General features: G+C 49.8%; 1 protein-coding gene across 1 annotated transcript in view; it reads right to left on the bottom strand.

Moving 5' to 3' along the window:
* Positions 1-23,408, bottom strand: part of THSD7B (thrombospondin type 1 domain containing 7B) — a 543,321-nt gene that overhangs the window by 112,805 nt on the left and 407,108 nt on the right. The window contains exons 15-16 of the mRNA XM_066575161.1: positions 22,941-23,065; positions 16,182-16,335 (exon numbers count right to left, since the gene is read on the bottom strand). Coding sequence (XP_066431258.1) covers positions 16,182-16,335; positions 22,941-23,065 — 279 coding nt within the window. The remainder of the gene's footprint in view (positions 1-16,181; positions 16,336-22,940; positions 23,066-23,408) is intronic.

Here is a 23,408-nt window from a genome sequence, read left to right as displayed (position 1 = left end):
TGGTCACAGCCTGACCAATCAGAGGCATCCCTCACTCACACCCATTCATCATGCATGGGTGTGAGTGAGGGATGCCTCTGATTGGTCAGGCTGTGACCAATCAGAGGCATCTCATTCAGCAGGCGGGGATTTTAAATCCCCGGCTGCTGAATACTACTCACAGTTGTTCAGAGCAGTTCAGGAGAACTGCAGCCTGCCGCGCTGAACTCCGTCTGCCGGGACCAGGTAAGTATATATATATTTTTATTTTTACACATTTCTGGATGAATTGTAGGGAAGGGCTTATATATTTAAGCCCTTCCCGACAATTCATCCCGCGTACGCCGGCAACCCATTGCTTTCAATAGAGCCGGCTGTATTGCCGGCTCCATTGAATTCAATGGGCTAACATCGTTCTTCTCTGCCACAGCTGTTACAGCTGTGGCAGAGGAGAACGATCTTTACGCTGACAGTGGGTGGGGGGGGGGGGGTCTCACTCTTGCCGCTATTGTGGCTTAATAGTGGGACCTGGGAACTTGAGATGCAGCCCAAAATGTAGCTGCTCGCCTGCCCTATTCGTTTCTGTGTCGTTTCCATCACTTTCTTGTGTTTTGCAGATTTTCACAAATGAAAACCTTAGCGAGCATCGGCGATATACAAAAATGCTCGAGTCACCCATTGACTTCAATGGGGTTCGTTACTCGAAACGAACTCTCGAGCATCACTGAAAGTTCGACTCGAGTAATGAGCACCAGAGCATTTTGGTGCTCGCTCATCTCTAGTGTCTATTAGAGATAAGCGAGCACCAAAATGCTCGGGTGCTCGTTACTCGGGACGAAATTATCGCGATGCTCGAGGGTTCGTTTCGAGTAATGAACCGCATTGAAGTCAATGGGCGACCCGAGCATTTTTGTATATCGCCGATGCTCGCTAAGGTTTCCATTTGTGAAAATCTGGGCAATTCAAGAAAGTGATGGGAACGACACAGCAACGGATAGGGCAGGCGAGGGGCTACATGTTGGGCTGCATCTCAAGTTCCCAGGTCCCACTATTAAGCCACAATAACGGCAAGAGTGGGCCCCCCCCTCCCAACAATTTTTACTTTTGAAAAGCCCTCATTAGTAATGCATACCTTTGCTAAGCACCACACTACCTCCAACAAAGCACAATCACTGCCTGCATGACACTCCGCTGCCACTTCTCCTGGGTTACATGCTGCCCAACCCCCCCCCCCCCGCACGTCACAGTGTCCACAGCGCACACCAAAGTGTCCCTGCGCAGCCTTCAGCTGCACTCATGCCACACCACCCTCATGTCTATTTATAAGTGCGTCTGCCATGAGGAGGAACCGCAGGCACACACTGCAGAGGGTTGGCACGGCTAGGCAGCGACCCTCTTTAAAAGGGGCGGGGCGATAGCCCACAATGCTGTACAGAAGCAATGAGAAATATAATCCTGTGCCACCGCCATCAGGAGCTGCACACGTGGGCATAGCAATGGGGAACCCATGTGCCACACACTATTCATTCTGTCAAGGTGTCTGCATGCCCCAGTCAGACCACGGTTTTTTATAAATAGTCACAGGCAGGTACAACTCCGCAATGGGAATTCCGTGTACACCCACAGCATGGGTGGCTCCCTGGAACCCACCGGCTGTACATAAATGTATCCCATTGCAGTGCCCATCACAGCTGAGGTAACGTCCGATTAAATGCAGGTGGGCTTCGGCCCACACTGCATGCCCCAGTCAGACTGGGGTTCTTTAGAAGTGGACACATGCAGTTACAACTCCCTGTGGACCGACAGCATGGGTGGGTGCCAGGAAGCCACCGGCGGTACATAAATATATCCCATTGCATTGCCCTGCACAGCTGATGTAACGTCAGCTTTAATGCAGGTGGGCAAAAAATTAATTTGATTACACTGTAGGCGAGGGCCCCAAAAAATTGGTGTACCAACAGTACTAATGTACCTCAAAAAAATTGCCCATGCCCAACTAAGAGGGCAGGTGAAACCCATTAATCACTTTGGTTAATGTGGCTTAACTTGTAACTAGGCCTGGAGGCAGCCCAGTTAAAATAAAAATTGGTTGAGGTGAAAGTTTCAATGCTTTAATGAGAATTGAAACATATAAAAATTGTTTACAAAAATTATATTAGTGAGCCTTGTGGGCCTAAGAAAAATTGCCCGTTCGGCGTGATTACGTGAGGTTTCAGGAGGAGGAGGAGGAGGAATATTATACACAGATTGATGAAGCAAAAAGGTCCCCGTTTTGGATGGTGAGAGAGAACGTAGCTTCCATCCGCGGGTGCAGCCTACGTATTGTTTAGGTATCGCTGCTGTCCGCTGGTGAAGAAGAGAAGTCTGGGGAAATCCAGGCTTTGTTCATCTTGATGAGTGTAAGCCTGTCGGCACTGTCGGTTGACAAGCGGGTACGTTTATCCGTGATGATTCCCCCAGCCGCACTAAACACCCTCTCTGACAAGACGCTAGCGCAGGACAAGCAAGCACCTCCAGGGCATACAGCGCGAGTTCAGGCCACGTGTCCAGCTTCGACACCCAGTAGTTGTAGGGGGCAGAGGCGTCACCGAGGACGGTCGTGCGATCCGCTACGTACTCCCTCACCATCCTTTTACAGTGCTCCCGCCGACTCAGCCTTGACTGGGGAGCGGTGACACAGTCTTGCTGGGGAGCCATAAAGCTTGCAAAGGCCTTGGAGAATGTTCCCCTGCCTGCGCTGTACATGCTGCCTGATCTCTGCGCCTCCTCTGCTACCTGGCCCTCGGAACTGCACCTTCTGCCACTAGCGCTGTCGGATGGGAATGTTACCATCAGTTTGTCCGCCAGGGTCCTGTGGTATAGCATCACTCTCGAACCCCTTTCCTCTTCGGGTATGAGAGTGGAAAGGTTCTCCTTATACCGTGGGTCGAGCAGTGTGTACACCCAGTAATCCGTAGTGGCCAGAATGCGTGTAACGCGAGGGTCTCGAGAAAGGCATCCTAACATGAAGTCAGCCATGTGTGCCAGGGTACCAGTACGCAACACATGGCTGTCCTCACTAGGAAGATCACTTTCAGGATCCTCCTCCTCCTCCTCCTCTTCCTCAGGCCATACACGCTGAAAGGATGACAGGCAAGCAGCATGGGTACCCTCAGCAGTGGGCCAAGCTGTCTCTTCCCCCTCCTCCTCATGCTCCTCCCCCTCCTCCTCAACACGCTGAGATATAGACATGAGGGTGCTCTGACTATCCAGCGACATACTGTCTTCCCCCGCCTCCGTTTCCAAGCGCAAAGCATCTGCCTTTATGCTTTGCAGGGAATTTCTCAAGAGGCATAGCAGAGGAATGGTGACGCTAATGATTGCAGCATCCCCGCTCACCATCTGGGTAGACTCCTCAAAGTTTCCAAGGACCTGGCAGATGGCTGCCAACCAGGCCCACTCTTCTGTAAAGAATTGAGGAGGCTGACTCCCACTATGCCGCCTATGTTGGAGTTGGTATTCCACTATAGCTCTACGCTGCTCATAGAGTCTGGCCAACATGTGGAGCGTAGAGTTCCACCATGTGGGCACGTCGCACAGCAGTCGGTGCACTGGCAGATTAAACCGATGTTGCAGGGTCCGCAGGGTGGCAGCGTCCGTCTTGGACTTGCGGAAATGTGCGCTGACCCGGCGCACCTTTCCGAGCAGGTATGACAAGTGTGGGTAGCTTTTCAGAAAGCGCTGAACCACCAAATTAAACACATGGGCCAGGCATGGCACGTGCGTGAGGCTGCCGAGCTGCAGAGCCGCCACCAAGTTACGGCCGTTGTCACACACGACCATGCCCGGTTGGAGGCTCAGCGGCGAAAGCCAGCGGTCGGTCTGCTCTGTCAGACCCTGCAGCAGTTCGTGGGCCATGTGCCTGTTATCTCCTAAGCTGAGTAGTTTCAGCACGGCCTGCTGACGCTTGCCCACCGCTGTGCTGCCACGCCGCGTGACACCGACTGCTGGCGACGTGCTGCTGCTGACACATCTTGATTGCGAGACAGAGGTTGCGTTGGAGGAGGAGGAGGAGGAGGAGGGTGGTTTAGTGGAGGAAGCATACACCACCGCAGATACCAGCACCGAGCTGGGGCCCGCAATTCTGGGGGTGGGTAGGACGTGAGCGGTCCCAGGCTCTGACTCTGTCCCAGCCTCCACTAAATTCACCCAATGTGCCGTCAGGGAGATATAGTGGCACTGCCCGCCTGTGCTTGTCCACGTGTCCATTGTTAAGTGGACCTTGGCAGTAACCGCGTTGGTGAGGGCGCGTACAATGTTGCGGGAGACGTGGTCGTGCAGGGCTGGGATGGCACATCGGGAAAAGTAGTGGCGACTGGGAACCGAGTAGCGCGGGGCCGCCACCACCATCATGCTTTTGAAAGCCTCCATTTCCACAAGTCTATACGGCAGCATCTCCAGGCAATTTGGCTATGTGCACGTTTAACACTTGAGCGTGTGGGTGCGTGGTGGCGTACTTGCGCTTGAGCTCAAACAGTGGCGCTAGCGACGTCTGGACGCTGCACTGAGAGACATTGCTGGATGGGGCCGAGGACAGCGGAGGTGAGGGTGTGGGTGCAGGCCAGGAGACGGTAGTGCCTGTGTCCTCAGAGGGGGGTTGGATCTCAGTGGCAGGTTGGGGCACAGGGGGAGAGGCAGTGGTGCAAACCGGAGGCGGTGAACGGGCAACGTCCCACCTTGTGGGGTGCTTGGCCATCATATGCCTGCGCATGCTGGTGGTGGTGGCTCCCCAGCTGATCTTGGCGCGACAAAGGTTGCACACCACTGTTCGTCGGTCGTCAGGCGTCTCTGTGAAAAACTGCCACACCGTAGAGCACCTTGGCCTCTGCAGGGTGGCATGGTGCGAGGGGGCGCTTTGGGAAACAGTTGGTGGATTATTCGGTCTGGCCCTGCCTCTACCCCTGGCCACCGCACTGGCTCGGCCTGTGCCCACACCCTGACTTGGGCCTCCGCGTCCTCGCCCGCGTCCACGTCCTCTAGGCCTACCCCTACCCCTCAGGATGCTGTATTACCAGTAGTGCAGAAACAGAACGCTGTAATTAAATGTGCCGCTTATTGACCTGTGGTTGGAGGCTGACTTCGCTTACGGAACGCACAGCAGAGGCAGGAAAGAATTTTGCGCAAGCCTGCTGTAACACTTAGCTGGCTGCGTATGAATTAGGAGGACAACTACACCCAGCAGAGACCCAGTACACTGAGGACGGTCACAGGCAGCCCAAATAGATTTTTTTTCCCAAATGTTTTTGGAAAGGCCCACTGCCTATATTCAATAAATATGTCTTCTGTCCCTGCCTCACCACTACTGGCCCTAGACTATGTAAAATTACTGCAGGACGCAATGCTCTGCACGGCCGATATACAAAAAAAAAAAATGTGCAACACTGCAAAAAGCAGCCTCCACAGTACTGCACAGGGTTAGATGTGGCCCTAAGAAGGACCGTTGGGGTTCTTGAAGCCTAAAATCACTCCTAACGCTCCCTATAGCAGCTCCGGCACCAGCAACACTGTCCCTGATCTCTGTCGGAATGCATCTGTGGTGAGCTGTGGAGGGGCCGATTTATATACTCGGGTGACACCTGATCTCCCCAGCCACTCACTGCAGGGGGGTGGTATAGGGCTTGAACGTCGCAGGGGGAAGTTGTAATGCCTTCCATGTATTTCTATTGGCCAGAAAAGTGCGCTAACGTCTCAGAGATTAAAGTGAAAATAACCCGAACATCGCGTGGTGCTCGTCACGAGTAACGAGCATCTCGAACACGCTAATACTCGAACGAGTATCAAGCTCGGATGAGTACGTTCGCTCATCTCTAGTGTCTATCCAATAGGCAGCTTTTTTCCTTCTTGATGATAGCTTATTTGCATACTCTTTTTCCCAGGGAGCACTGCCTGACTTATAAGCTCTCTGGAACCAATTTGATGATCTCCACAAGGAGGTACAGTAGCTCCGTCTACGCCTCGTCCTATAGGCCAATGATACAGATCCTTTGATGGAGGTACAGGATATTGTTCATGGAATAGTGATTTTATATCACTCTTTCGTGGTGCAAAACTCCTAAAAAACTGGAGCTGTACGGCACGGGCGACTGTCGCTCTGCCGCATGGAGGCGCCGTCCATCCCTACATGTCTCCATCCTGGTGCTCATCTTCTCATTGTGAGGCGGTCATGTAGACGGGGCGTCCGGGTCGCCTGCATCCTCTCCATAAATGTCTCCATGTTGTTTATGCAAATTTCACAATAAAGAAAAATTCTGAAAAAACGAGTGATTTTGACAAACAAGACGCCGTTTTGTACGTTCAGAATCCAAATTGGCAGCAAAGAAGAGGCTGACAATTTCCGGAGGAGTCAAGTGTATAACATCGATGCAATTTAATTCCAGCAGCGGGGTGAATAGTAATGAGCAGCCATTGTGCTTCAAAGGCTTCCACACAAATACATTGTGCAATGAAGAGCCGGCTGTGATTGAGCTCCCCCATTCGTCTCCCAGAAGCCCCTGAAGAACGCGCCGCACTTGTTTGTCTTAGGTAAATGATTGTAATGGAAATAGCATTATTTAGCCGTAATCACCTGCGAGGATAGATGGCGACCGCGAACCCCGAGCGCACGCTTTATTACAAACATCAATTCACACCTTGAACATAATTTGGCCTTCATTATCGCAGTCATTCATTATGGCGTCCATCGACAAGTATCAGAGGGCCCGGGGCGCCAAGAAAACCTTCCCTGCGCCATAACTGCATCTCCACCGGCGGACAGCAATGGTTAATCTATTCATGCTGCTTGCACCAAATTCTGACCTCCCATCAGCACATAAATCTGTCTCCATCTGACCAGGAGATGTTTCTCCGCTACTCAGTGATACAAGTTTTGCGCTCTTTTGCCTGCTGGAGACAGAATGGCGCTGGAACTGTTCGCCCGCTGTTATATCATCCGTGCGGAGGAACGGCGAGTTGTGCGTTCGGACACGTTAGTTGGAGCTCCAGCGTTGTATTCAGCTGACTGTGCAGCCTGTTGGTCAGAACGATTCCGGACATCCTCCTCCGACCCCTTTCAGTGATGAGTTGTTTCCGTCCGCAGGATCCCTTTCACTGGATGTTTTCCTCGATCGCGCCATTCTCGGTAAACTCTTCACACTGTAACACGAGAAAAACCCCCCGCGGTTGGCGGTGAGACCCCGGCTAGTCTAGCACCGATAACGGGACCTCATTGGAAGTCGCTCAGATCGCCGGATCTTCCATCTAATGTGGATTCACACTGAGACTGATACATGGAAAACTTGTCATGTGACTTTATGCCGCACGCTAGGGTCACGGGGGGGATTAACTTACAGGGCAGCGCCAATCGTGAGAGGGTCGTTAATAAAGGGGTTGGGAGCTCTAATAAAGATCCAGAGGCTCTAACAAATGGGCGATTCAGTGTTCTGTAGTTGTCACTATCAGCAGCTATCAGATCCATTTTCACTAAAAATGGCAATTTATAACAAAATGTGGAGCAGTGAAAGACTAAAGAACATGCTGCTAATCTTGCTCATTAGGGACTTATGTTCCACGTCCCATATTTGACTGTTCACCCATGAAAATCAGGTATATGTCGCTATATTTTTGTGGTTTTGACAACTAAAAATCTGGCATTGTTTTATTCTAGATTAGAGATGAGCGAGCACCAAAATGCTCGGGTGCTCGTTGCTCAAGTTGAGCTTTCCGCGATGCTCGAGGGTTCGTTTCGAGTAACGAACCCCATTGAAGTCAATGGGCGACCCGAGCATTTTTGTATATCACCGAAGCTCCGCATAGCTGATAACTTGTCAAACAGCAGAAAACATCCGAAAGTCATGGAAACACCACAGAAACGGATAGGGAAGGGCAGGGGCAGCATGCATGGGTGCATCTGAGGCTCCCAGGTCCCACTATTAAGCCACAATGGGGGCAAGAGTCTGGCGTCACCCCCCTAACAATTTACTTCGGACAAACCCTCATTAGCAAGGCACACCTTAGCTAAGCACCAAGGTACCTGCAACCAAGGACAATCACTGCCTGCGGGTGACACCGCTGCCTCTTCTCCAGGGTTACATGCTGCCCAACCCCCCCACATGACCCTGCATCCGCAGCGCACACAAAAGTGTCCCTGCGCAGCCTTCAGCTGCCCTCATGCCACACCACCCTCATGTCTATTTATAAGTGCATCTGCCATGAGGAGGAACCGGAGGCACACACTGCAGAGGGTTGGCAGGGCCAGGCAGCGACCCTCTTTGAAAGTATGGGCGATAGCCCACAATGCTGTTGAGAATTAATGATAAATTGACGTACGATCATCATTCCAATCCCGTGCCACCTCTGTCACAAAATTGTCAGGAGCCGCAAACGTGGGCATAAAGGGGACTCAGGTGCCAGCACTTCTACACATCTCCACCATGCAGCAGCACATACTAATACCAAAGATTGGTTTGAAGCAGGGGGTGTCGCAAAAGTAGCCACCACAGGTATACAGTGACCCTGTGAAAGTCTCATGAAATCCATTTCGCTTCCTGTGAATGCTCCAATCCGGTACCTCAGATAACTGGTAATTTGTAGCACAAGAGATAATGCATGTCGCCCAGTGCTGATCCCCAGACCCCAAGCAGGAGGAGGAGGTGGCATAATAAGGCCGATAAACCATGACCGAGGTAGGACCTGCAATACTCTGTGTGGGAAGTACATGAGCGAGCCCTGGGTAAGGCTCGGTCCCAGCCTCCACCTTGTGTGACCCAAGGTGCCGTGAGTTACATAGCAATGGGAAATCCATGTGTCCCCACACACTTCATTCTGTGTAGGTGTTAGATAGCTGAACACTGCAATGGGAAAGCCTTCTGCGCCCAACCCAAGTCAATCAGTGTATTTGTGCCAGATAGGTAAAAGAACGCAATGGGAAATCTTTGTGCACCCACAGTATAGGCGAGCCCATGAAACTCAAAGATAGTATTAAACATGAAGCAAAGTGAGTGCCCAAACAAGCCAGAGTTTCACCCCACTCAGAACCTCAGCTCACACTTCTGCCCTAGTCATTCAGTGTATTTGTGCCAGATAGGTAAAGCACTGCAATGGGAAAGCCATCTGCACCCTAGTCAAGTCAGTCAGTGTATTTGTGCCAGATAGGTAAAACAACGCAATAGGAAGTCTTTGTGCACCCACAGTATAGGCGAGCCCATGAAACTCAAAGACGGTATTACACATAAAGAAATCAGAGCACCCAACAAGACAGCTTTACCCCGCCAAGGACCTCAGCCTCGGCTCACACCCTCAGTAATCGTAGGCATAAAGCGGACTCTGATGCTAGTACAGCTGTGAACGTCTCATTAAATGAGTTACGGTTGCTTTCATTGCTCCAAAGACTGGATAAACTAAAAAGAAGTTCCAGAGGTCATACCTGGCGCAGTTGATTCTTCCCCCAGGACCTCTGCCCACACCTTAGTAATCGTGGGCCTCAAGCGGACTCGGATGCTAGTGCAGCTGTGAAGTCTCATTAATGCAGTAACGCTCTTTTTGTTTGGCCCAAACCACTGTCTCAGATAACTGTGGTAACACAAGATCAAATACATGTTGCTCAGTGCTGATCCCCAGACCCCAAGCAGAGGAGGTGGCATAATAAGGCCGAGAAACCATGACCGAGGTAGGACCCGCAATACTCTGTGTGGGAAGTACATGAGCGAGCCCTGGGTCAGGCTCGGTCCCAGCCTCCATCTTGTGTGACCCAAGATGCCGTGAGTTACATAGCAATGGGAAATCCAAGTGTCCCCACACACTTCATTCGGTGTATGTGTCAGGCTGCTGAACACCGCAAAGGGAAACTTTTGTGCACCCACAGCATAGGCAGACCACTGAAACTTTTCTGTTGCAAGAGTATAGGCGGACCCCAGTAACATTTCTGTAGCAAGTGTATAGGCAGACCCCAGTAACATGTCTGTAGTAAGAATATAGGCGGACCCCAGTAACATGTCTGTAGCAAGAGTATAGGCGGACCCCAGTAACATTTCTGTAGCAAGAGTATAGGCGGACCCCTCAAACCTTTCAGTAGCAAGTGTATAGGCGTACCCCAGTAACATGTCTGTAGCAAGAGTATAGGCGGACCCCAGTAACATGTCTGTAGCAAGAGTATAGGCGGACCCCAGTAACATTTCTGTAGCAAGAGTATAGGCGGACCCCAGTAACATTTCTGTAGCAAGAGTATAGGCAGACCCCAGTAACATTTCTGTCGCGAGTGTATAGGTGAACCCCTCAAACCTTTCAGTAGCAAGTGTATAGGCAGACCCCAGTAACATTTCTGTAGCAAGAGTATAGGCGGACCCCTTTAACATTTCTGTAGCAAGAGTATAAGAGAAGCCAAGTAACATTTCTGTAGCAAGAGTATAGGCGGACCCCTGTAACATTTCTGTAGCAAGAGTATAGGCGGACCCCTGTAACATTTCTGTAGCAAGAGTATAAGAGGACCCCAGTAACATTTCTGTAGCAAGAGTGTAGGCGAAAGGCAAAAAAATTAGTTAGATAACAGTATAGGCGAGGGCCAAAAAAATTGGTGTACCAAGAGTACAAGTGCACCCCTGAAAAATTGTTCAACGTGAGGGCAGGTGAAACCCATTAACATTTTTTTAAAGATACAGCTAGCTGTTGCTTAATTTGTAACAGAGCTGGGAGGCAGTCCTCTGAAAAAATTGGTTTCAGTTAAAGTATAAAAACTTTTGAAACTTTCAAAAATAGTAAAAAACTTTTAAACAGAGCCTTTTGGGCCGCAGAAAAATTGGCAGTTCACGTGATGACATGCTGTTTTAGGAGGAGGAGTAGTAGGAAGAGGAGTAATAATATTCGAGAGGGATACACAAGGCTAATTCCCCCTTTTTTTGTGGTGATAGAGGATGCAGTTTTCTCCTGTTGCAGCGAAAAGAATCATTAGGTTCCGCTGTTTTCTGCTGGTGGAGAAGAGAAGTCTGGGGAAAGCCAGCTTTTGTTCATTTTTATTAGTGTAAGCATGTCGGCACTGGCAGTTGACAGGCAGGTACGCTTATCCATGATGATTCCCCCAGCTGCACTAAACACACTCTCTGACAAGACGCTAGCGGCAAGGAAGGCCAGCACCTCCAGGGCGTACAGCACAAGTTTGTGCCATGTGTCCAGCTTTGACACCCAATAGTTGTATGAAGCAGAGGCATCACGGAGGCCAGTGGTACGATCAGCAATATACTCCCTCACCATCTTTTTACAGTGCTCCCTCCGACTCAGTCTTGACTGCGGAGGGGTGACGCAGTCTTGCTGGGGAGCCATAAAACTGGCAAAGGCCTTGGAGAGTGTACCCCTGCCTGTGCTGGACATGCTGCCTGATCCCCGCGCCTCCCCTGCTACTTGGCCCTCGGAACAGCATCTTCTGCCACTAGCACTGACAGATGGGAACTTTAGTATCACTTTTTCCACCAGGGTCCTGTGGTATTGAATCACTCTCGTACCCGTTTCCTCTTTGGGAATGAGAGTGGAAAGGTTCTGTTTATACCGTGGGTCGAACAGAGTGTACACCCAGTAATCCGTGTTGGCCAGAATGCGTCTAACACGAGGGTCAGGGGAAAGGCAGCCTAACATGAAGTCAGCCATGTGTGCCAGGGTCCCAGTGCGCAACACATCGCTGTCCTCACTAGGAGGATGACTTTAAGGATTCTCCTCCTCCTCTTCAGCCCATACATGCTGAACAGATGAGAGGCAAGCAGCATGGGTACCCTATGCAGTGTGGCCAGCTGTCTCTTCCCCCTTCTCCTCCTCCTCCTCCTCCTCCTCCTCCAAAATGCACTGAGATATAGACATGAGGGTGGTCTGGCTATCAAGCGACATGCTGTCATCCCCCATCTTCTGTTCCAAGCGCAAAGCATCAGCCTTTATGCTTAGCAGCGAACTTCTCAGCAGGCAAAGCAGCGGGATGGTAACGCTAATGATTGCCGCATCGCCGCTCACCATCTGGGTAGACTCCTCAAAGTTTCCGAGGACCTGGCAGATGTCTGCCATCCATGCCCACTCCTCAGTAAAGAATTGCGGAGGCTGACTACTATTCCGCCGCCCATGTTGCAGCTGGTATTCCACTATTGCTCTACGCTGCTCATAGAGCCTGGCCAACATGTGCAGCATAGAATTCCAGCATGTGGGCACGTCGTACAGCAGTCGGTGCTCTGGCAGTTGAAACCGACGTTGCAGGGTCCTCAGGGTGGCAGCGTCCGTGGTGGACTTGCGGAAATGTGTACAGACGCAGCGCACTTTGCCAACCAGGTCAGACAAGTGGAGGTAGTTTTTCAGAAACCGCTGAACCACCAGATTGAAGACATGGGCCAGGCATGGCACGTGTGTGAGGCTGCAGAGCTGCAGAGCAGCCACCAGGTTACGGCCGTTGTCACACACGACCATGCCCGGTTGGAGTCTCAGCGGGAAAGCCAGAGGTCGGTCTGCTCTGTCAGACGCTGCAGCAGCTCGGGGGCCATGTGCCTCTTGTCACCTAAGCTGATTAGTTTCAGCACAGCTTGCTGACCCTCGCCCACCGCTGTGCTGCTGCGCGCTACCAACTACTGGCGCCGTGCTCACACTTCTTAATGGAGGGGTAGAGGTGGCGGAGGAGGGAGGGGGGTTTGGGGGAGGTGGCATAAAACGCTGCAGATACCAGCACCGAGGTAGGACCCGCTATTCAGGGTGTGGGTAGGACGTGAAAAAAAAAGTTCACCCAATGTGCCGTCAGGGAGATATAGTGTCCCTGCCCGCCAGTACTTGTCCATGTGTCCGTGGTTAAGGGGACCTTTCCAGTAACCGTGTTGGTGAGGGCACGATTTATTTTGTGGGAGATGTGCTGGTGTAGGGCTAGGACGGCACACCAGGAAAAATAGTGCGACTGGGGACCGAGTAGCGTGGGACCACCGACGCCATCATGTTTTAGAAAGCCTCCGTTTGCACAAGCCTGTCCCCAGCCTCATACCCCCGGACTCCGGGAACTTTCCAAAGGTTGGGCATCGGTCACGAGAAACTCCTCAGGTGAGAGAGGAACCATTTTTTCCCACTCAGTGCAGGGACCCAAGAACAGTTCCCGGGAGTCTGCCTGCTCAGAATGTGTCATTTTCATGGAGTGAGGAGGCTGGGAGGAAGGAGGAGCAGCAGCCACAGGATTTAGAGTTGCAGTCCCTAGGCCGGGAGTAGTGGACTGCGTAGAAGACTGGGTGGTGGATACATTGCTGGATGCATTTTCTGCCATCCACGACAGGACCTACTCACACTGCTCTGTTTGTAATAAAGGTCTACCACACGGACCTGTAAATTGTGATATGAATCTGGGGACCCCAGAAACTTGCCTCTCTCCTAATCCCTCAGCAGCCAGCTGTGATTTATCCCACCCAGGAACTTGGCCTGTGCCCACACCCTCACTTGAACTATTAGATTTCTGTTTCACAGTGAGACCTCGGTGTAATGCACTGCAGACTGAGAACGTATAATAACTGAAAGGCTGGGAACAGGCCTAGATGCGTAATAAAAAAAGGGTGCACTCCTGCTCCCATCCAGCCACAACTATAATGCACACGGTGAGATGTAGCCCTAAAAAGGACCATTGGGGTTCTTGTAGAGAGGATCCCGACGGTAAAACCTTCCCTATATAGGCAGCTCTGTCCTTACACTCTGCCTAATGCTCTGCACACACAGAACAGTATAGCTGAAATGGCCTAAACAGCCCGAGATGCTTAAAAAAAAAAAGGTGCACTACTGCTCCCAGCAGCCACAACAGTAATGCACACTATGAGGAGTAGCCCAACGACGGACCGTTGGGGTTCTTGAAGACAGGATCCTACTCTAACACTGTCCCTATATCAGTAGCAGCACTTTCCCTAACCTCTGCCAGCATGCGTCTGAGGCGAGCCGTGGGCGGCCCCAGTTTAAGTACTCGGCGGTCACCTGATCTCACCAGCCACTCACTGCTGTTGGCAGACAGAGGGCTGGCACGTCACAGAAGGAAGTGGTAATGCCTTCCCCGCATGTCTATTGGCTAGAAAATGGCGTTAAACATGCGGGGAAGGGAAATGCAGTTGATTCGAGTACCGCGTGGTGTTCGTCTCGAGTTACAAGCATCTCGAGTACCCTAATACTCGAACGAGTAGCAATCTCGGAAGATCATGCTCGCTCTTCTCTATTCTAGATGTTAAGTACACATCTAAATCCAATTGCCATAAAAACAGACTACTAAGCTCCCTAACTATCCAAGGGTGCAGATATGTACAGTAAAGCCAGATTGACTAATACTGGTATACTGTACTTGAACCCAGATACATCACGGAGATCGTGCAGTATAGTATGCACCATATTTCTCAACAAGACACAGAGCGTTGGGGGAACATGGGGAATGCTAATGAAAAAAAAGGAAAGAAATCAGTCACTCAGTGCAACACTTACACTGTGCACCAATGAAACTAAAGGTGACCATACACTTCAGATTAAAGGGCTATTCTAGGCATTTACGGTGTAGCTAAGAATAATATCGAAATGCAAACATCTTTAACTAGACACTGATAAGAGAGTGAAGGTTTTATGGTCCCTGAATTGGTGTTGGGGGGTCACCAGGCCAGCAGTGTTATCTGTTCTATTCTTCTATGGCTTTGTGACTTGACACTGCCTTTCGGTATGATAACTTTCATATCTTCTATGTTGTGTCCGTGACTAGAAAAGTGGTCGGCCACAGGTAATTCTGTCTTTCTATAGTTGAGTGGCGATGAGACCTCATCGTCGCTCTCAGTATTTGTCCTTTTTCCCCAACATAAATCCCCCCAACAGAACATTTACTGCAGCAGATCCGGTACACAACATCAGACGTGGAACATGTGACTGACCCGGGATCTTATAGTCCTGCTGTGTGTTGGGTATTTGTATCCTGTCCGTGGTCCCTACATGTCAGCAGGTCTTGCAGCTCCTTAAGACCCATTTATATGCAAAGATAATCATTCAAAAGATAGGTTTTGAGCGATTGTTTTGCATATGTCCACTTATGTCCATTAGCAGCTTAGCACCTTCATTTCTATGTAAATGAGCCTCCCTTTGCTGTATGCAGATAACAGCAGGTGGTCTGTACTCTGCATTCAGCTCCTTTGTTCTGCCAGGGGACCACAGCTGAATACAATAAAATCAGCACTCCCGTGGAGAAATCAGCACCATGGACAGCAAACACAGCATGCAGTCTGTTTTATCTTCTCTCTGGCTGAATGATGGATTTTATGCGCCCCTAAAAATCATCATTCAACTGAAACGTGAAAGATGGGAGCATTTACGCATAATGATTTACCTTTACTTTACAGGGATAAGTTCCTTTTTGTGTGCCGGAGAACAATGCACTCCTCAGACTTGGAGGTTCCTGTGGCACAGAAGGGGATTGTCCGGGGTTAGTGTGTCTCCCCTTCTCTCTCCTCTGCTGTCTTGTCATAGATACCTGCCACACATTAACCCCTTCCATAACAATCGCTTATACGATTTAGTTAGTGCAGGCGGTTTTAGTAATTTATAAACTGAATGTATGAGGGTGCGTTCAGACGCGGCGGGATGTGATGCAGATGAATGTAGAGGTGACGTCTGTTACGGATGAACGTCATAATCTGCGATAATAAGCTGCAGCGGTTGTGCGATGCGCATGTTGGCACCGATGATCTGCCCAGATTCGGCTGTTTATCTCCTACATTCGTCATCACATCAGTAATCATCGCCTTGTATGCAGGAAAACCTGAACCTTACATACAAATACAAAGGGAAAACAAAAGATGCCAACATTGTACAAATTCATGTTGAATTAGTAAATTTGCTCAGAAAAGGGCAAAAGCCTTAAAAAGAGTTTCCAAAATAAATGAAAGAATTGGAACTACAGATCTGCTGAGCGACCAGTGCGGAGCGGACGTGTGACATCACCGCTGCGGGGGAAACACAAGCTAAAAACAGTGGTTAATAAATAGAAGAACTCGCATCGTCTATGTTTACCACCTGAATAGCGTACAACGTGTGATGAAAGAGCGCGGTCAGGATTACTCGGATGTGTGAAACCTCACGGAGTTAATCTCCGGTAAAGTGACACCTGCTGGTCCTGAAGGGGTTAAATAAAACCATTTATGGGTATAATAAATAAAGCCGTAGATAAAGGATTCTGTTACCTTCGTGCAGCGGCTCCACGGACCCCAGTAAGACATCACACATTCTCCGGGACATGAAATGGCGCACTTCTGCCTGGCGGAGGGGGCCTCCGGGTAGCTGCAGTACGTGTCGTTGACAAAGGCGTCCTCGAAATTATCTGAGATATTCGCACATCTAGGAGAAAACGTACAGAAGTTGGTTCTCAGTAATCTGGTGAACAGTGCTGGCTCTGTACTGCGGGCGGTCGCGCGGGCTCCGGTCAGTACACGCGTGTCAGCCTCTGCTGCCAACATGGAAGGGTATGAACATACATGATGGATAGCCATGGAGAGAGGACGTGGAGAGAGGACATGGGTGGAGAAGCCGGAGGAGTAAGGAGTTACCCGAAGTATCAGCTCCATGTCTCATGGAGGATATAATGACATGTATGACTTGGCGCCTCCTTCTGCGCTCCCCTGTTTTATAGGGTCATTTACACATAAAGTTAATCACAGGTGGTTAAACTAGCGATAATCTGCCCCATGGTGGCAAGTGGCAAGGCTTTACTAAAACCTGCTGCATCTGTGGCCGCAGTACAAGCGCCCCAGGGTCAGGCAATGTGACCCTCAGGCTAGGGCGACACAGCTGAAACCCACAGTGTAGACCTGCCGCATCGGATGAGGCCGCATTGCAGTGCCTATGGCCCAATGATCGCAGGAAGTCCAGCAGGTTAGAATTTTTTGCAGCCGCTGAGTCGTGGCCGCTGCCATCCTCATTGATGTCCAAGCAGCTTGTGTTGTTGGTTCTGCCTGTGGTCCATCATGAGACTCTTAAAGGAGACCTGTCACAGTTCGCGGGTGCAGCTTGTTACTGTTTAGTGCTAATGTGATGTTTCTCAGTACTGTTTCTTTCAGAGGGGAGTTACGGAGGAACGGAGCCGAGCAGGAGGTGGAAAGTATGAAGAAAGAAGCTAAGCTGCAGATGGAGGATGAGGAGTTGCTCCTGAATTTGTGCTAATAGGTAGCCGCCGTCCAACAGAGAGGAAAGAGTGAATTGGGGGAAGCCAGGAAGCAATGCCTCCGTTCCCCTCCCTTCCTGTAGGTTGGATCCGTTCTCGCGGGCCTGAGAGACACATACCTCCATCAGGACTATCGCAGACCTCCTGGGTTATGGGGCCCAGGGACTTTTTAACAGGAGAAACTGCCAGGCATAAAGACTAAAAATGGGCCGTGTGAACAGACTAAAACTATCGGTGCTTGCTGAGAATAAAAAAGGTTTACTGGTGTAGCGGTGGCATCTCTATGTCAGCTTCCCATGGGGCCTCCGGGCCACAGAGACTGACCGGGACCATTTTAAGACCCAATCCTCACCCAAACCAGCATGGCTGGATCTGCGTCATGAGTTCTTCGTGTCCCCATTGCTTCTCGTGAGGAGAAGGAGATCATGACCTCACTCATTTATAATACAGTTGCCTTCTGATGTAGCAGACAGATTGTTGGGCCCCTCAAGCAAAAGGGCCCATGTGTGACTACTACCCCCTATAGTTAAACCCCTACTGGTCGCAACTGCAGTGTTCAGCAGAACAAGAAGTGAAGATCATGTGGGCGTTCATGAGAAGCTTTGTGGGACTTTTGGTGTACAAGATCCTTAGGTTGAAGTATTTGCACTAAAATTTGTGACTTTTCAAGTCCCTCAATATTTTTAAAAAGTGCCATGTGCACGCGGCTCATGTGATAGAATCCCCCCCCCCCCACCCCCTTCCCGCTCGCCTGCCTAAATTAACATTGCATGCATTTCCTGGCCTACATTTCACATCTCCGAGGTGACAGGCACCCGGGCCGCTGGCGCTCCTGCCATATCTTCACGTAAACAGGTGCTAAGTGCAGGGATGAAGCATCGGGGATCTGGTGACCTGCGCAATTGTTACATTGTTACACGCCTGAACAATCCCACATGAAGCTCTCACACCCTTCCCCCTATATGTGCGCCACTACATCCGCAGTAATCCCCATATACATGACAGGGGCTACAAGGAATTTCTATATTATAGAATATGAAATAATCTATTATTAGGGGCCTCAGAGATGAGCAGGGGGGGGGGGGCGGCACACAAGCCCACCTCCAGGGACCTCCCTGATCTCACAATTAGTAGGGACCATCGGTCAGACCCTCGTAGGACACGCGGGATAAGCCCTTCAAGCAGTCCGCTCCTGTTATGTATTACAAACTATAAGTACTCCTTCAGCAGATAGGTGAGAGCGTAACTCCCTCATTTTAAGCTCCGCCTTGTTCCCGCCAGGAATTCCCTAGAAACGCCCCTTTTATGCAAACATCCACGAGTGGCGCCTCTTTATTGGTGGTGCGCAGCGGTATGTGAGGTACGGTTGCTCACCCCCCCCCCCCCCCCCCGCTCCATCTATATACTTTGTAGATCTCTGCATCTGATTTCCTCCTGAATTACAGCTCATCCCTCAATATTTACGCTCCGGTTTATGTACAGCGAACGGAAGCGGCAATATCCTCCATAAATCTCCATAACCTTCACACACACTGCAATTATTGTATTCATACATTACAGAAATGTCACTCGCATGTAATAAAATCCGGGGCTAAAAAAGAGTCCGGAATTTAATTAAATTTGCACAACATTTTTTTATTATTTTTTCCGAATTCTATAAACAGAGCGGCGATGATTTAACGGCCGCGCCGCCATTCATTAATGTGTAAGAGAAGTAACCAGTGAGTCACCTGCCCAACAATAAATGACTCGGCGGATCGGCTTTGATGTTCTCCCGCGGCCGCCATGATTACCAGGTGTCGCTATCAGCCGCTGTCACTAATCAATGAAACGGATTAGGTTCTGTTCTTCACGCCAAAGAGTTTACGTCCCTCCCTGCGCTGCGGCGATGCCTGAAGTCACTGCTAAAGTTGTCAGAAATTTGTCACAGCCGCAACACAAACCACAAAAAAGGCTAAAAAAGCTGAAAAGAGAAGCAAAATCATCATAAGATATATGACTACTGAGAGTCCGGCCGTGGTACGGATAACGCCGCAGAACGAGGGGTGCAGCCGGGAGGCTGACGTGCTGCGGAAGGCGCATTGAGATCAGGGCAGCGGACGCTCTGCTATGGAGCGCATCTGTTTCCGCAGCAGTCGCTGCACTATATGGCAAACAAACAGGTTGTACAGCAGCAAAAAGATATGGCTGCTATCTTCCAAGAACAGCGCCACACCTGTGCACAGATTGTGTAAGGTATTGCAGCTAAGCTCCATTGAAGTAAATAAGGCTCAGCTGCAATACCATGTGCAGCCAGTGGGCAGCTGTGGCACTGTTTTTGGAAGATAGCAGCCATGCAGGCATTTCCTCCACAACAAGATCCAGGGTGGATCAGTTTGACGCTGGCAGTAGAGTGAATGATGCTCACTATTCCTTACCTTGGTAACAATAACATCATCAATACTCACACAACACCCCATGACATCACTGATCCTCATCTGCAGACCGGCATCAATAATCCTTACCTAGGAAACTATGACAATACTGGAAACCCATAATATTACCACTTGTCTCCTAGGAACCTCTCACATCACTAATCCTCACCTGGTGTCCTATGATATCTACAGTCCTTCACTAGAAAGCCATGACATCACTAATCCTAAACTATGGACGGATGACATCACTAATCCTCACGTACAGAACTATGGTATCTTCAGCCCTCCACTATTAACCCACTACATCACTAATCCCAAAATGAGAATGGAGGACATTACCAATCCTCATAGGGTAACCTATGACATCACTAATCCTAACCTGAATGACATCACTAATCCTCACCTAGAGAACTGCAACACCCTGATTCCCCTACTAGAAATCTATGACATCACTAATTGTCACCTTGTAGACCCATTTCATTACCAATTATTTCCTAGGAAACCCTGACATCACTAATCCTCTGCTAGGAAGCCATGACATCACTAATTGTCACCTTGCAGACCCATGACATATCTAATTCTTCTCTAGGAATCCATGACATCACTAATCACAAACTGAGGATGGATGACATCACTCACATAGAGAACGGCATCCTCAATCCTCCCCTAGGAATCCATAACATCAGTAATTGTCACCTTGTAGATCAGTGGCATTCCTAATTCTCTCCTAGGAATCCAGATCATCACTAATCACCCCCTGATATCCCATGACATCACCAACCCTCCATTAGGAACTCATGACATCACTGTCCTCAGCTGTGACGCCTCCTTTGGATCTCAGGTGAGGACTAGCCATGCCATCCATCCATCCCTGCCCTCCTTGTTATTTTGGGAGCTGCCCAGTCTATGCTAAGCCTCTAGACAGCAGACATCTGTAGCCGAGCTTCACGTCTGGCAGTAATGGAAGCTTTGTGCTGGTTGATGAATGGGCCTCTACACTAATAATATTCAATCTCCACATCCAGACACGTCTTCTCAGCGACAGATAATAATCTGTTTCCCTTCGGCTGCAACAACCTGGGTTGAATTTGTTAACCGATGTTACAAAAATGTCTTTTGCTCCAGATAATTAACTCTGCGGAAACTGTAGTTGGAAAACAAGTTTTGAAACATAGCAGCATTATCTGACTGGAGAGGAAGACAAAAACAGTCCTACTTAAAGGGGATGTCCAGGATAAAACATAAGCAGCTGCTTTTTTTCCAAAAACAGCATTACACCTGTCCACAGGTTTCATGTGAAACTGCAGTCCGTGTTCGTATCACTTCAATGCAGCTGAGCTGCAATACCACACACGACCTGTGGACAGGTGTGGCACTGTTTGTGAAAGAATCAAGACACTTTTTAAATTCGGAGTCCTGGAAAGCCCTTTATGGCGACATTTTACATAAGAGCAAGTACAAAATACCTGTAAATAGTTAAAGAAATAGGTGTAAAGAGCCACCAAATTAACTCTCCTAGCACCATAATTTGAGAGTTTATACAGTGCTCCAGCTGATATGGGCATAGGGGAGGAGCTTTGTGAGTTTCTGTTTATTAGTCAGATGCTTTCAGCCAATAAGCATTGCTCATTCTCACAAGGCCCCACCCAAATGTCCTTTTTAGCTGCATGCCAGGTGATAGTAGTATGGTTACAGCTCCCTGCGTCACAGAAGATACTAAACTTTTGAAACTTCACAAAAGGTCAAATGACCCCCTTATTCTAGTTATGCTGAGGGTCCCAACCCTCTACAATGTCTCCCCGATGCTCCCAAAACACACTGCATTCAGAGAGGCCTCACACCCCTCACTTACATGGAACAACAACAACCAGGAATCTTCCTAGAGCCGCCGACCCTCAAACTAAGGGGTAGAAGGGTCTTGTAAGAGAAGAGACCAAGAACCCAACGGTCACTCCGGCCGAGCTCCAAAAATCCTGTGTGCAGATAGGAGAAACTTCCAGAAGGTCAACCATCCCTCCAGCCTCCACCAATCTGGGCTTTATGGCAGAGGTACCAGAAAGAAGCCTCCTCAGTAAGAGACATGGAAGCTGCCTGGAGGTACCAAAAAAGACCCCGGACTGCGAGAAACAAGATTCTCTGCTCTGATGACACCAAGATGCAACTTCTTGGCCTCTAAGTGTTCTGTCTGGAGGAAACCAGGCACCGCTCATCACCTGCCCAATACCATCCCTAAAGTGAAGCCTGATGGTGAAGCATCATGCTGGGGGAAGGGAGACTGGTCAGGATGGATGGAAACCAGGCGCTACTCATCACCTGCCCAATACCATCCCTGCAGGAAGCCTGATGGTGGAGCATCATACGGGGGGGCAGGAAGACTGGTCAGGGTGGATGAAAACCAGGCGCCGCTCATCACCTGTATAATACCATCCCTATAGCAAAGCCTGGTGGTGAAGCATCATGCTGGGGGAGGGGAGACCGGTCAGGGTAGATAGAAACCAGGCGCTACTCATCACTTGCCCAATACCATCCCTACAGTGAAGCCTGGTGGTGGAGCATCATGTGGGGGAGGTGAGACCGGTCAGGGTGGATGGAAACCAGGCGCCGCTCATCATCACTGGCCCAATACCATCCCTACAGTGAAGCCTGATGGTGGAGTATGATGTGCGGGAGGGGAGACCGGTCAGAGTAGATGGAAAGCTGAATGGAGTAAAGTACAGAGATAATGACCACCTGATCCAGAGCACAAGGGACCTCAGACCGGGCAGAAGGGTCACCTTTCAACAAGAGAACAACCCTAAGACCCCAGCGAAAACCACCCAGGAGTGGGGACAATTCTGTGAATGTCCTTGAGGGGTCTGGCCAGAGCCCTGAACCCAATGGGACATCTGTGGGGAGACCTGACAATGGCTGTCCACAGACGGCCCCCATCAAACCAGAAGACCCCCCAAATCCAGGGGTGCAAGCCTTGTGGCATCATTGCCAAGAGGACTACAGGCCAGAACCACTGACAAAGGGGCTCTGACTAATACTGAGGACAGGGGGGTCAATACTTATGTCACTGCAGAATGGAGGGTTTTCATTTTTTAAAAAATGCAGAAGGATTTCTCGCATGCTGCTGTCATTTTGTCACTGAGGGGTTCTGAATGCAGAATTAGGGGGACACAATATAACATGTAAGAAAGCGAGGGGGGTGATGACTTTCTGAATATATCCTTTAATGCAGTTTGGATCTGCACTTTAGCAGGACTGCTCTGACATAATATCCAGCTGGATGATGTAACACAGGGTCATTAGGAAGAGGAGTGTAACAATGTGTCAGTCTTTCTGGAGCTCCTGTCATTGCGGCAGGATATGTCGCTGTCACTCACCGCACTCTCCTGATCTGTATTCCTGCCCCGCAGTCCTCCTCGCTGTGCAGTTTGCAGGCAGACCACGGCTCAGTCAGCCACAAGTACTGATTGCATTCATTGTAGCACGGGACGACCTCGTAGACCTGCCAGAAGACACAAAGTGCAGGACGTAAACAACACTAATCACTGCTAACAGCTGTCAACCCGGCTGTGGCCCGAAAATAGTGGCTAACCAGTATATATGTATTTATCCCCGGATCCCAGCTACAATCTGCCGCACAAAGCTGTCAACGTCACTGCATGAAATACAATGCCGCACATGGAGATATTATCATGGGCTGGGGACTGGAAAAGAATGTATGTACACACTGACTCCACCAGCAGAATAGTGAGTGCAGCTCTGGGGTATAATACAGAATGTAACTCAGGAGCAGTACAGGATAAGTAATGTATGTACACAGTGACTCCACCAGCAGAATAGTGAGT

Source organism: Eleutherodactylus coqui, chromosome 8, assembly GCF_035609145.1.
Source record: "Eleutherodactylus coqui strain aEleCoq1 chromosome 8, aEleCoq1.hap1, whole genome shotgun sequence".
NCBI lineage: Eukaryota > Metazoa > Chordata > Amphibia > Anura > Eleutherodactylidae > Eleutherodactylus > Eleutherodactylus coqui.
Note: the sequence above shows the minus strand (reverse complement) of the source record. Positions and strands in the feature narration are given on the sequence as shown.